Here is a 14074-nt window from a genome sequence, read left to right on the forward strand (position 1 = left end):
TTTACAGTTGAGAAAACTAGGGCTTAAAGAGAGGTTCAGTACATTGCTCAAGTTCACACAGTCACTGGTAGAGCTAGACCTCTGGGACAGCATTGCCTTGTGCTCAGATCCACTTCTCTCCACTGCCTGGATGGGCTGGTATGTGATGTTGGGGGCGGGGGGTGACTGGTAAAATATATTCACAGAAGTGCCTTAGGCCTGAGTCTGGTGGAGGTATGGTGAGGCGGAACATGCTTCTCAAACTCACGAAATGAAGTATTCAGTGTAACTGTGGTGATGCTTTGATGGGCATGAGTCTGGCCAAACTTGAGTGCCAGTAGGGGCCTCTGCAGTCAGTCAGTCTGGATTCAGATCCTGGCTCTGCCACTGATTGTGTGACCTTGGGGATGTCGCTTATCCTCTCTGTGTGTCAGCTACTCAGTACTTACCTCATAGGTTATTGTGAAGATCAAATGAGGAAGGCTTTGCATTGCACAGTGCTCACACAGAGTAAATAATCATTAAATTTTAAGTATTAATATTTCCCAGTTGCCTACACGTAAGGGTCAAAAAAATTACGGTGACTGCCCTTACCTGTCAGAAACACTGGAGACTTCAGTTGTACCTGGAGAGACCCGCCTTGTTTCAGGTCCTCAGTAGCTATCTTTTGCCACTGCATAGAATCCATTTCCTCCATGTTAGCCAAACCCTGGCTTAACTCCAGAGATTCCTCAAACCTCTTATAAAGAAGAATATTCTCTTCTTTGTTTATAGATTCTCTTCTATTCCACCTGGTGCTGATGAACCTAGTCTGAGTCTAAGAGAAGGAGGTGGGAGGCAGACAGCGTTTGCTACATGAACTAGATCAGAAACAAGATTTTTGAAACAGCCCAGTCCTCAGTGCTTCCCCGTCATGCAGACTTATGCAGATGGTTTTTAATTTGCTAAGACCCATTGCTCCGTTACACACCAAACCCTTCCCTCTTCTAATCAAACTCATTTTCTACAAAGGAGAAAGTCTATATGAATGACTTCTTCCAAGTCAGCTTATGCACTTGAGTCTTTTTCCTTGAGAGGTTTATCTTTAGAACGTCAGGGACCATGTCAATCCCCAGTTGCCTCTAGGAAAAAAATCAAAATCTCATTTACTTTAACAAAAAAGGCTTCTAAAAGAGCAATTATTTTCTTTTCTTGCCCCAACCTCATGATTCCTCCCCACCTCGAAGTCCCTCCTACTGTGAAATTGAGAAACCAGTAGTCCTCTTCCTCCAGGAATTCATGATAACAGTGGCTGAGCATCTGAAATCCAAACACGACATAAGCGTTACGAGGGGCTGCTCAGCTGACTGCGTCTCTCCTGCTGGTGTTCTCTTGAGAGAAGAGCAGGCTGCAGATCCTGGATTCTCTAACTTGGAGATATGACAGGACAGCAAACGCTAGCCATGATCAATCAGGAGGCATTCCTTTGCCTCTCTGAATATGGCAGCTCACGCAGCCTCCCTCTGAATCTCGGAGAATAGTAATCAATATTTACTTAAGAAGACATATGACAAATAATTTCCTGAAGGACAATTACTTGACATATGCATACTTCTTTGTTTCTTTTCAAAGTACTATCTCTTTGATTCTCAAAGTGGTCATGAAAACCAAGCATCTCCTTTTGATGTGTCTACTCTTCACATCCCCCACTTGAAGACCTTACCCATCTGTGAAGAATATTTCATTACATGAAAGCGAACAAACAAAAAACAGCATGCAAAAAACTATGAGTTAGTGCTTAGCTAGGTTTGTTTACCCATAATCTCGCTTTCATTCGTTCTTTGACAAATATTCTGAGTGCCTCCCACATGCCAGGCACTGTTCAAATGGCTGGAAATATACAGATCAATATGATACAAGTCTTATTCTTGAGGAGCTCGCTCACCTTCCAGCATGATGAATGACACATGCTGCAATAGAGGTATGAACCAAGTTCTCTGGGAGCAGAGAGGAGGGAGCAATTACTTCTGTTTTGATCTAAGAAATCCAGCAAGAATTCATAAAGGCAGAGAGATTTAAACCAGAGTTTGCACCTCGCAGGATAAGTAGGAGCTCACCATATGAAAGTTGAGTAAAGAGCATTCCAGGCAGTGCAAGAGCTTAAGCAAAGGCACAGAGATGAGAAAGGACATGTTTGAGAAAGATGAATATTCTAGCACAGCTGAGCGGTAACATTCTTGCTAAGAGCACAGAGATGGGGCAGTGGCAAGGAGGGTTGGTTGGGACTATACATGAGGGACTGGAATGCTTTGCTAAGGAGTCTGGGCATTATTTTGCAGGCAATGAGTCACTAAAATAATTTTTAAAGAATGTAAGATTGTCTCCATAAACCGCCCCCGTCATGTTCCCAAAAGGTGAGTTTAAGAGTATGAGTTTTAGTAACTTGATCAGATCTCCTGGGCTCCTGGGAAGTGAGTGAAGTATATTCCTAAGAGAATTCAGCTCAGCAATTAAATACTAGCAATATACAATGTAATATAATGTTATTGAGTAATGAGTGAGCTCTAAATATGTATTAAGCATGAATAACAAATAAAATGTGTGAAATGAAATGAGTACCCTACTAACGGCCCCTCTAGTTTGAACGATTTATGATTCCATCTAATAACTAATGAATAAATGATCAAATTGGTTTCTTTTTTTTTTGCTGAGGTCACATTGATTTATAACATTATATCAATTTCAGGTGTACATCGTTATATTCTGACTTCTGTGTAGACTACATCATGTTTACCACCAAAAGTCTAGTTTCCATCTGTCACCACACCCTCCCACTCTGGTAACTACCAATCTGGTCTCTGTATCTATGTGTTTGTTTGTTTATCTTCCACATATGAATGAAGTCACACGGTAATTGTCTTTGTCTGACTTATTTCACTTAGCATAACACCCTCAAAGTCCATCTATGTCATTGCAAATGGCAAGATTTCATCCCTTTTATGGCTGAGTAGTAGTCCACTGTATATATATATCTATATACCACAATATCACATCTTCTTTATCCATTCATCCTTTGATGGGCACTTAGGTTGCTTCTAAGTCTTGGCTGTTGTGAATAATGGTACAGTGAACATAGGGGTGCATATATCTTTTCAGATTAGTCTTTTCATGTTCTCTGGATAAATAACAAGATTTGGAATAGCTGGATCATATGGTAGTTCTATTTTTAGGTTTTGAGGAATCTCCATACTGTTTTCCATAATAGCTGCACCAATTTACATACCCACTAGCAGTGTACAAGGATTCCTTTTTCCCCACATCCTCTCCAACGCTTGTTATTTCTTGTTTTTTAATAATAGCCATTGACCAGTGTCAGGTAATACATCATTGTAGTTTTGATTTGCATTTCCCTAATAATTAGTGATGTTAAACATATTTTCATGTGCCTGTTGGCCATCTGTAAATGTTCTTTTGAAAAATGTCTGTTCACATCCTCTGCCCATTTTTTGATAGGGTTGATTTTTTTTTGTTGTTGAGTTGTACAAGTTATTTATATATTTTGGATATTAACCCCTTATTTGGTATACAATTTGCAAATGTCTTCTCCCAATTGGTAGGTTGTCTTTTCATTTTGTTAACAGTTTGTTTCGCCATGCAGAAGCTTTTTAGTTTCGTGTAGTTCCATTTGTTTATTTTTTTCTTTTGTTTCCCTTGTCTGAGGAGGCATGATATTCAAAAAGATAGTGCTAAGACTGATGTCAAACAGTGTACTGTCTATGTTTTCTTCTATGAGTTTTATGGTTTCAGGTCTTACATTCAAGTCTTTAATCCATTTTGAGCTGATTTTTGTGTATACGTAAGATAATGGTCTATTTTCATTCTTTTGCATGTGACTGTCAAGTTTTCCCAACACCATTTGTTGAAGTACTTTGCTTTCTCCATTGTACGTTCTTGGTTCCTTTGTTGAAAATTAGCTGTCCATAGATGTGTGGGTTTATTTCTGGGCTCTCAATTCTGTTCCATTGATCTGTGTGTCTGTTTTTGTGTGAGTGCCATGCTGTTTTGATTACTATAGCTTTGTAGTATATTTTGAAATCAGAGAGTGTGACACCTCCAGCTTTGTTCTTTTTTCTCAGTATTGCTTTGGTTATTCAGGGTCTTTTGTTGTTCCATAGACATTTTAGGATTCTTTGTTCTATTTCCATGAAAAATACCATTGGGATTCTGATTGAGATCATGTTGAATCTGTAGATTGCTTTAGGTAATATGGGCATTTTAACTATGTTTGTTCTTCCAATCCATATGCATGAAATATCTTTCCATTTCTTTTTGTCTTCTTCAATTTCTTTCAACAATGCCTTCTGGTTTTCAGTGTACAGGTCTTTGACCTCCATGGTATATTTTGTCCTAGGAATTTTATTCTTTTAGTTGTGACTTTAAATGGGATTGCATTCTTGATTTCTCTTTCTGCTAGTTTATGGAAATACAACGGAATTTTGTACCCTACAACTTTATTGTATTTGTTTATTATTTCGAATAGGTTTTTGCTGAATTCTTTAGGATTTTCTATGTATAGAATCATGTCATCTGCAAATAGTGACAGTTTGACTTCTTCCTTTCCAATTTGGATCACTTTAATTTCTTTTCCTTGTCTAATTTCTCTGGCTAGGACTTCCAACACTAAGTTGAGTGAGAGTGGCAAGAGTGGGCATCTTTGTTTTGCTCCAGTTCTTAGAGGAATTGCTTTCAGTTTTTCACCATTGGGTATGATGTTGACTGTGGATTTGTCATACATCTTTATTATGTTGAGGTACTTTCCTTCTATACCCATTTTATTGAGAGTTTTTATCATAAAGGGATGTTGAATCCTGTCAAATGCCTTCTCTGCATTAATTGAGATGATCATGTGGTTTTTATTCTTCATTTTGTTAATGTGGTGTATCACATTGATTGATTTGTGGATTTTGAATCGTTCCTGTGTCCATGGAATAAATCCTAGTTGATTGTGGTGTATAATCCTTTTAATGTATTGTTATATTAGATTTGCTAATAATTTGTTGAGGATTTTTGCACCTATGTTCATCAGTCATATTGGCCTGTAATTTTCATTTTTTGTGTTGTCCTTGTCTGGTTTTACTGTCAGGGTAATGTTGGCTTGTAAAATGAATTAGGAAGCTTCCTGTCTTCTTCAATGTTTTGGAAGTGTTTGAGAAGGATAGGTATTAAATCTTTGTTGAATGTTTGGTAGAATTCAGCAGAGAAGCTGTCTGGTCCTGGACTTCTGTTTTTTAGGAGGTTTTTTATTACTGTTTCAATCTCTAACTTGTGATTGGTCTGTTCAAATTCTCTATCTCTTCTTGATTCAGTTCTGGGAGGTTGTATGATTGTAAGAATTTGTGCATTTCTTCTAGATTTTCAAATTTGTAGGTGTATAGTTTTGCATAGCATTCTCTTATAATCCTTTTTGTTCTGTGGTATCTGTTGTAATTTCTCCTCTTTCGTTTCTGATTTTACTTATTTGAGCTTTCTCTCTTTATTTCTTAGTAAGTCTAGCTGAAGGTTTGCCAATTTTGTTTCTTCTCAAAAAACCAGCATTGTTTCATTGATCTTTTCTATTGTCTTTTTAGTCTCTATTTCATTAATTTCTGCTCTGATTTTTACTATTTACTTCCTTCTACTGACTTCGGGTTTTGTTTGTTCTTTTTCTAGTTCTTTTAGATGTAATGTTAGATTGCTTACTTGAGATTTATCTTGTTTCTTGAGGTAGGCCTGTATTGCTATATACTTCGCTCTTAGTACCACTTTTGCTGCATCCCATAGGTTTGGGTATGTTGGGTTTTCATTTTCATCTGTCTCCAGGTGCTTTTTATTTCTTCATTGATCCAATAGTTGCTCAGTAGCATGTTATTTAGTCTCCACATATTTGTGACTTTTCTAGCTTTTTTCTTGTAGTTGAATTCTAGTTTCATACCATTGTGGTTGGAAAAGGTGCTTGATATAATTTCAGTCTTCTTAAATGTATTGAGACTTGTTTTGTTTCTCAATACATGGTCTATCTTTGAGAATGTTCCACGTGCACTTGAGAAGGATGTGTATTCTGCTGCCTTTGGATGGATTGTTCTCCAAATCTCTATATATCTGGTCTAGTGTTTTATTTAAGGCCAATGTTTCCTGGTTGACTCTGTCTGGCTGACTTATCCATTGAGGTTAGTGGGATGTTAAAGTCCCCTGCTATTATTGTATTGCTGGCAATTTCTCTCTTTAGGTCTGTTAGTAGTTGCTTTATATGTTTTGGTGCTCTTATATTAGGCGCATATATATTAATGTTACATCTTCTTGGTGAAATGTCCCCTTTATCATTATATAATGTTTATCTCTTGTTATCTTTTTTGGCTGGAAGTCTACTTTGTATGATATAAGTATGGCTACACCCACTTTCTTTTTGTTGCCATTTGCTTGGAGTATCATCTTCCATCTCTTTATTCTGATTCTGTGTTTGTCTTTAGGGCTGAGATGGGTCTTCTGGAGGCAGAATATTGTTGGGTCTTATTTCTTAATCCATCCAGCCACTATGTGTCTTTTGATTGCTGAATTCAATCCATTTACATTTAAGGTGATTATTGATATATGAGGGCTTAATATTGCCATTTTATCTTTTGTTCTGGTTGTACTATATTTCCATTGTTTCTTTTTCCTTGTGTTTCTGTCTGCCATTTCAGTTTGGCAGTTTTCTATGATGTGTTTCTCAGTTTCCTCTTTTTTTTATGTTTTGTGACTCTGCTCTGAATTTTTTTTTTTTTTGTGGTTACTGTGAAGTTTGTATAAAAGATCTCATGAATGAGATAGTCATTTTCTTCTGGTGGCATCTTATGTTCATTTGCCCATGCATGTTCTGTCCTTTCCTCTCTCCCTTCTGTTTCTATTGTCACAAATTATCCCTTTATCATGAGTTTGTTATCAAGGTGGAGTTGTTATAGTTATTTTTAATGCTTTCTTTCCCTTTAGCTTTTATGTTATAATTAAATGTTTACTTATCTATTCTGATATAGAGTTGCAATTTTCTGATTCTGTCTATTTATCTATTTATCTTGCTCAAAGTTTTACAAATCTTTGCCTTTTTGTTTCAGGTAGGAGTGTTCCTTTCAACATTTCTTGTAAGTCAGATCTAGTGGCAATGAACTCCCTTAGATTTTGTTAGTCTGGGAAAGTCTTTCTTTTTCCTTCACATCTGAAGGATAACTTTGCTGGATAGAGTGTTCTTGGCTGACAATTTTTATCTTTCAATATTTTGAATATATCATTCCTCTCTTTCCTAGCCTGAAGAGCTTCTGCTGAGAAATCTGCTGATAGCCTAATGGGCATTCCTTTGTTAGTTATTTTCTTCTCTCTGGCTGCCCTTAATATTCTTTGTCATTAACTTTTGACAGTTTCAATATCATATGCATTGGAGAAGGTCTTTTTGTGTTGAGATAATTAGGTTTTCTATCAGCTTCATGTACTTGCATATCTGGTTTATTCCCCAAGTTTGGGAAGTTCTCAGCTATTATTTCATTAAATAAGATCTCTCCTCCTTTCTCCTTCTCTTCTCTTTCTGGGATACCCATTATCCTTACGTTGCTTTTCCTAATTGAGTCAGATATTTTTCATAGATTTTCTCTATTTAAAAAAAAATCTTAGTTCTGTCTCCTCTTCCACCTGAACACTTCTAGATTTCTGTCTTCAAGCTTGCTGATGCTCTCTTCCATATGGTCTGCTCTATTTCTGGGGCTTTCTACTTTATATTCTTCATCTCATTTATTGTTTTCTTCAGTTCCAGAACTTCTGATTTTGGGGTTTTTTTTTTTTTTTTTGGAGTTTGACTCTCTTTCATGAAGTACTGTGCTTGTCCATTAATTTTATTCCTAAGCCCATTGAACTGTCCATCTGAGTTTTCTTATAACTCATTGAGTTTCTTTGTGACAGTTATTTTGAATTTTCTCTCAGTTAGATCACAATCTTCCATGACTTCAAGTTTGGTTTCTGGAGAGCTCTCATTTTGTTTCTGTTCTACCATGTTACTGTAGTTCTTCACGATGCTTAATAAGTTGTTCCTCTGCTGGCGCATCTGTGGTAGCAAACATCGTTCTTATTTAGGCAGGGCTTTATTTACTTTGATTCTGAGCTGTTTCTGGTTGTATTTGAGAACTGTGCTTTCCAGCCTCCACTGCTTTTGCCAGAGGTGTTGTCAGTGCCTTTCTGTGCTGCTTGTGCCTCTGAGGTTGCTGGTGCCTCACTGCTTACAAAGTTACAGCCATGGATGTCACCACCAGGGTCTCCAGGCTGCAAGCACTTCTGTTGCTTCCAGGGTTGCCTGGGTCATGTGTTCCCCCACTGCAGTGGGGGAAGGAGGACAGTAGGGATGAGTCAGAGTTATGGGTGCCTCTGCCACATCCAGGTTTTGGGTCTGCAGGTGCTGCTGCTATGGGTGGGGGGCCAAAGCTGCAGGCATCTCTGCAGCTGGGGAGGACTGGGGTTGTGGGCTCCACTGTTGCTGTTAGCCATCTCTCCACAGCCTCTCCTCAGGCTCAGGCACAGGAGACTGTGCTACCACTCCCAGGTTATCTGAGGGTATTGGCAATGCTGCTGTCAGAGCTCTGGGTTCACAGGTGTCACCCAGCTGCTGGGTGGGCTGGGGTTGTGGGTGACACTGCCAGCACCATGAGGGGAGGTGTACCTCAGTCATGAGTCCTGCTGGGGTTCCCAAAGCATCTGGCCTCCAGCATCTGCGTGGTTCCTGGAACCTCAGGTCATGGGTATTGCTGCTTCTGCTGGGTGCCTAGGATCTTGTATGCAGCCCCCACTGCTGGCAGGGAGTGTTGGGAGTGCTGCTACTAAGGCTTGGGTTGCAGGCACCACTACTTTTCCTGAAGTCTCAGATCCTGGGTGCCACCTGCCACTGCTGGGAGAGGTGTAGGGGCTGAGCTGCAAGTGCTGCTGTGACTCTTGCAGCCCCTGGTCTCTGGTGCTGGTGAGCTTCTTAGAACCTCATGTCATGGGCACCAGTGCTGCTGCCAGGGGTATCAGGGTCTTAGATGCAGCCCCCACTGCTGGAAGGGCCAGTTTCAGAGGTGCAGCTGGGAGAGAAGGGTAGCTGGGTCACACATATTGTCGTGGTTTCAGGAGCCTCTGGTCGTGAGCTTGTAGTGATTCCTGGTGCCTCTGGGAACATGGGTTGCCTGGATTCCTGGGGCCTCCACTCATGAGTGTTACCTCAGTTCCTGGGGTTTCTGGTGACAGGCACAGCTGCAGTCCCTGGGACGTCCAGTCTTGGGAGCTGCCGCCACTGCACCCCTAGCTCTACTGCCTCCAGGATGTCCAGTCCACCCACCTTCAGATGTATAGATGTATGTATCATTCAGGCGTTCTGATGTGCTGTGCAGAGAGTCCTCTGTTGGTCTATGGATGTCCTACTGGTTGTAACTTAGAGGAGAGAGACAAAAGGAACAACTCACTCCACCATGATGCTGATGTCACTCCCTCCAAACTGGGCTCTTAAGAAATAATGTTTAATAGAGCATTTTCCATTCAAAGAAATAATCAGATATGCATCAAAATAATAGTAATAAATAAATATAATAAAACAATATCTAAAAACCCTATAATTGCTTTTTTTTAACTTGACATACTATTTTTATTTTTTATATTGTCTCTTTTTTCCTATAATTGTTTTTTGTTAGAATGTATTAGGGTTTTCTTCAGAATTGAGTTTGTTCATCACTCAGTAAACCCTCCTGGCCACTCCTCAGAGTATTGGGTAAAGGGTCAGATAATAAATATTTGAGGTTGTGTGGGCCTTATGGTCTCTGTTGGAACTATTCCACTGTGCAGTTAGCACATGACAACACATAAACAAATGGGCATAGCTATGTTGCAATAAAACTTTACTTATGGACACTGAAATTTGAATTTCATATAATATCCATGTGTCATGATACATTCTTCTTCTGATATTTTTCTTACCATTAAAAAAATGTAAAACCACAGACATTTCTCCAAAGAAGATATACGGATGGCCAATAGACACATGAAAAGATGCTCATCATCACTAATCATCAGGGAAATGCAAATCAAAACTACACTAAGATATCGCCTTACACCTGTTAGAATGGCAAAAATATCCAAAACCAAGAGTGACAAATGTTGGAGAGGCTGTGGAGAAAAAGGAACCCTCGTACACTGTTGGTGGGAATGCAAACTGGTGCAGCCACTATGGAGAACAGTATGGAGATTTCTCAAAAAGTTAAAAATAGAAATACCTTACAACCCAGCCATCCCACTATTGGGTATCTATCCTAAGAACCTGAAATCAGCAATTCCAAAAGTCCCATACACCCCTATGTTCATCGCAGCATTATTCACAATAGCCAAGACATGGAACCAACCTAAGTGCCCAGCAACTGATGATTGGATAAAGAAGATATGGTATATATATACAATGGAATACTACTCAGCCATAAAAAAGGACAAAGTCGCCCCATTCATAACAATGTGGATGGACCTTGAGGGTATTATGTTGAGTGAAATAAGCCAGACAGAGAAAGACGAACTCTGTATGACTCCACTCATAGGTGGAAGTTAACATATAGACAAAGAGAACTGATAGGTGGTTACCAGGGCAAAGGGGGGTAGGGGGAGGGCACAAAGTGTGAAGTGGTGTACCTACAACATGACTAACAATAATGTACGACTGAAATTTCACAAGGTTGTTAAATATCATAATCCTAATAAAAAAAAAACGTAAAACCATTCTTAGTTTTCTGGCCATGCAAATACAGGTGGTAAGCCAGATTTGGCTCCTGGACTGTAGTTTGCTGACCCGGCAATAGACTGAGCAGAAATCCGACGTAGGCTCTGAGCTCACAGTAGTGAGAGCTTAGACCTTGGCTGATCATCTGTACAACAAGAGGAGAGGCTGAGGGAACCTCAAAGTCCTCGTCCTATTCTAAGATTCCATGGGTCTGATAAAGGGTTGGAAGAGGATGACATTTGTGTACTTACTACTTGCCAGATATCATACACACAGTGTCTTTTTCTGAAGGAGCTATTATGATCCCCATTGTACCAATGTGGAGATAAGGGTTAGAAGGACCCAGCAACCTTCTGCCTAAGATCAAATGATTTGAAAGTGGGGAAACTGGAATTCAAATTCCCTGCTGTCTACTCTCCTCACTAAAACTCAATATCCTTTGTGTCTTTCTCTCTAAAAGTTTTTCTCTCTTAAAAAAAAAACTTTTTAATGTGGTCAAATACATATAACAGGAAATTTGCCATTTCAACCATGTTTAAGTATGTAGTTCAGCAACATTAATCATACGCATAATGGTACACAACTATCACTACTGTTTATTCCAAAATTTTTTCATCACCTCAAATGGAAACTCTGTACCCATTAGGCAATAACTCCCATTTTACTTCCCTGAGCCCCTGGTAACCTTGAATCTACTTTCTATTAGATCTTCTCTTTATTCAATTAAAGAATTTTAGTTTAATTTCTTGTCATTCTAGTTGGTCTCTTGCCAGTGTCTGTGGGTCTCTTTACTGCTACCACTTTCTCTCAGTCCTTCCCTCGTTGGTTAGAACCAAGATCAGAGTTTTAGGCCAATGCTCTGTCTTCCAGGTTCACACCCTCTTCTCTCTACCTGTTTGCCCTTTATAGTATAGTATCCTCAATATATCTATAAACTTATTAAATTCACAAATATAATTATACAATAGGATTTTGTCCCAATTCTCATTTTCTGTATGAGGACAAAGAGACCTAGGGAAATTTAAAAATTTAGACTTCGAGTTTGTCTAAAACCACATAGCCAAACGGTGACAGAGCCAGGACTTAAAGTAACTGTTTCCTCTACTCCATGTTTCCACGTCAGTGAGCGAGAAGTCAGGAAATAGAGAAATTGGCTGGCATGCTTTCAGCATTCAACAGAAGTTAGTTGGATAATTGGAGGATGGTTGAGCAGATGGATGAAAATCAGAGTTCCTACAGAGTCACTTGTCTCAAACTAGAAACGATAGTCCTGGGCAAGGTCAAAAGAGTGGTCATTTCCAACTGGGATTGATTGGTTCAACAAGTGTCTCTTGAGTATGGATGTCTATCAGCCCTATTGAACACTGAACACTACACTGTCAGGTAATGTTCTAGATGCTGAGGAGACAGTAGTGACAAAACAGATGAACATCCCTGCCCTCATAGGGAGAAAGAAAATAAACAAAGTAAGTTTAAAATATATAACATATATACATATTAGGTATCTATTTAAAATATAATACAAGTATATTGTATGTGTACATAATAGATGTATGTTGTATATAAGTATGCATACATGCACACTGTAAGGATTATACCTGTATTTTGTATACCCCCCCACACACATAGTATAGGTAGGTACTTACATATGGAAAGATAGATGGATGGATCTAGATAATGATAGGAGCTAAGGAGAAAAGTAAAATGGGGATAGAGTTGAAATTTGAATGAATGGGCAAAGAAGGCCTCACTGAGATGACTTGAGTAAAGACCTGAGGGAGTGGGGACTCAGCCATGCAGGACCTGCATGTTACACACAGCAGGAGCAGCACGGATGAGCTGGCAGTGTACCTGGCATGGCCAGAGTGATGAGCACAGGGGCGGAGGAAGATGGAGCCAGAGAGGGGAGGTGGAGGACAGATCATGTCTGCCTTGTTAGTTTTAGCAAGGGCTTTGGATTTTACTGGAGACAGAAAGCCATCTGTTTTCAAAGTCCTCACTGACTTCCTTTTGCTTATTTTCAGTTCAATTACACAACTTATGTTTTGGTGGAATCACTGTGGCAAGTGTGGAAACGAGCCTACTGAGGGCCTAGGGTAGATGCAGAGGCATCAGCCAGCAGGCCATTGTAGTAACCCAGGCAAGACTGGATGAGAATGACTGTGACAGAGGAGGGGAGAAATGCCAATTCTGGATATATATATTTTTTTTTCTGAAATTTTTTTTAATTAAGGTTATGAAAATTAACATCCTTGTGAAATTACAGTTGTGCATTATTATTAGTCATGTTGTAGGTATACCACTTCACCCTTAGTGCCCTCCCCCCACCTCCCCTTTCCCCTGGCAACCACCGATCAGTTCTCTTTGTCCATATGTTAACTACCACCTATGGGTGGAGTCATACAGAGTTCGTCTTTCTCTGTCTGGCTTATTTCACTCAGCACAATACCCTCAAGGTCTATCCATGTTGTTGTGAATGGGACGACTTTGTCCTTTTTTTTTTTTTTTTTTATTAATGTTATGATAGATTACAACCTTGTGAGATTTCAGTTGTACATTTTTGTTAGTCGTGTTGTGGGTACACTACTTCCCCCTCTGTGCCCTCCCCCCACCCCCCCTTTTCCCTGGTAACCACCGATCAGATCTCCTTATCAATCTACTAATTTCCACCTATGAGTGGAGTCATATAGAGTTCGTCTTTCTCTGACTGGCTTATTTCGCTTAACATAATACCCTCGAGGTCCATCCACGTTGTTGTGAATGGGCCAATTATGTCTTTTTTTATGGCTCAGTAGTATTCCATTGTGTATATATACCACATCTTCTTTATCCAATCATCAGTTGCTGGGCACTTAGGTTGGTTCCATGACTTGGCTATCGTGAACAATGCTGCGATGAACATAGGGGTGCATGGAACTTTTGGATTCTGGATATATTTTTAAGGTAGAACCAACAGGATTCACCAATAGACTAGACATGAGTGTGAGACAAAGAAGTGAGTCATGGAGGATATCAAGATTTTTAATCTGAGAAACTGAAGACCAAGGCCCAGGCAGGGGGCTTTGCTCTGTGGATATCTGCTGATCCAGGAAGCACAGCCCTAGCCTAAGCCTCTAGCCCCAAATGCCTCCACAAAGGGCAAGGGGGCCTCTGGGCTTCCACTACTCAAGAATTGTGCAAAGGAGAGCTCTGCCTGTGGATCTACCAGACTGATCTGGTCCTACACTACCCAGATGTGCAAGCCTGGAAAATTATAGTGTATTGGAAATTGTGTTGGACTTAGAACCAAAAACTCCTGGGTTCTGACCCTGGTTCCTCCACCAGCCTGCT

The 14074-nt window shown here is 39.7% G+C and overlaps 1 protein-coding gene across 1 annotated transcript in view; it reads right to left on the reverse strand.

Annotated features, from left to right (window-relative positions):
• RGSL1 (regulator of G protein signaling like 1) overlaps window positions 1-14074 on the reverse strand; it is a 63712-nt gene that overhangs the window by 35376 nt on the left and 14262 nt on the right. Inside the window, exons 7-8 of the mRNA XM_070497819.1 lie at window positions 1216-1278; window positions 574-796 (exon numbers count right to left, since the gene is read on the reverse strand). Of these exons, the coding sequence (XP_070353920.1) occupies window positions 574-796; window positions 1216-1278 (286 nt within the window). The remainder of the gene's footprint in view (window positions 1-573; window positions 797-1215; window positions 1279-14074) is intronic.

The sequence above is a fragment of the Equus asinus genome, chromosome 25 (genome assembly GCF_041296235.1).
Source record: "Equus asinus isolate D_3611 breed Donkey chromosome 25, EquAss-T2T_v2, whole genome shotgun sequence".
NCBI lineage: Eukaryota > Metazoa > Chordata > Mammalia > Perissodactyla > Equidae > Equus > Equus asinus.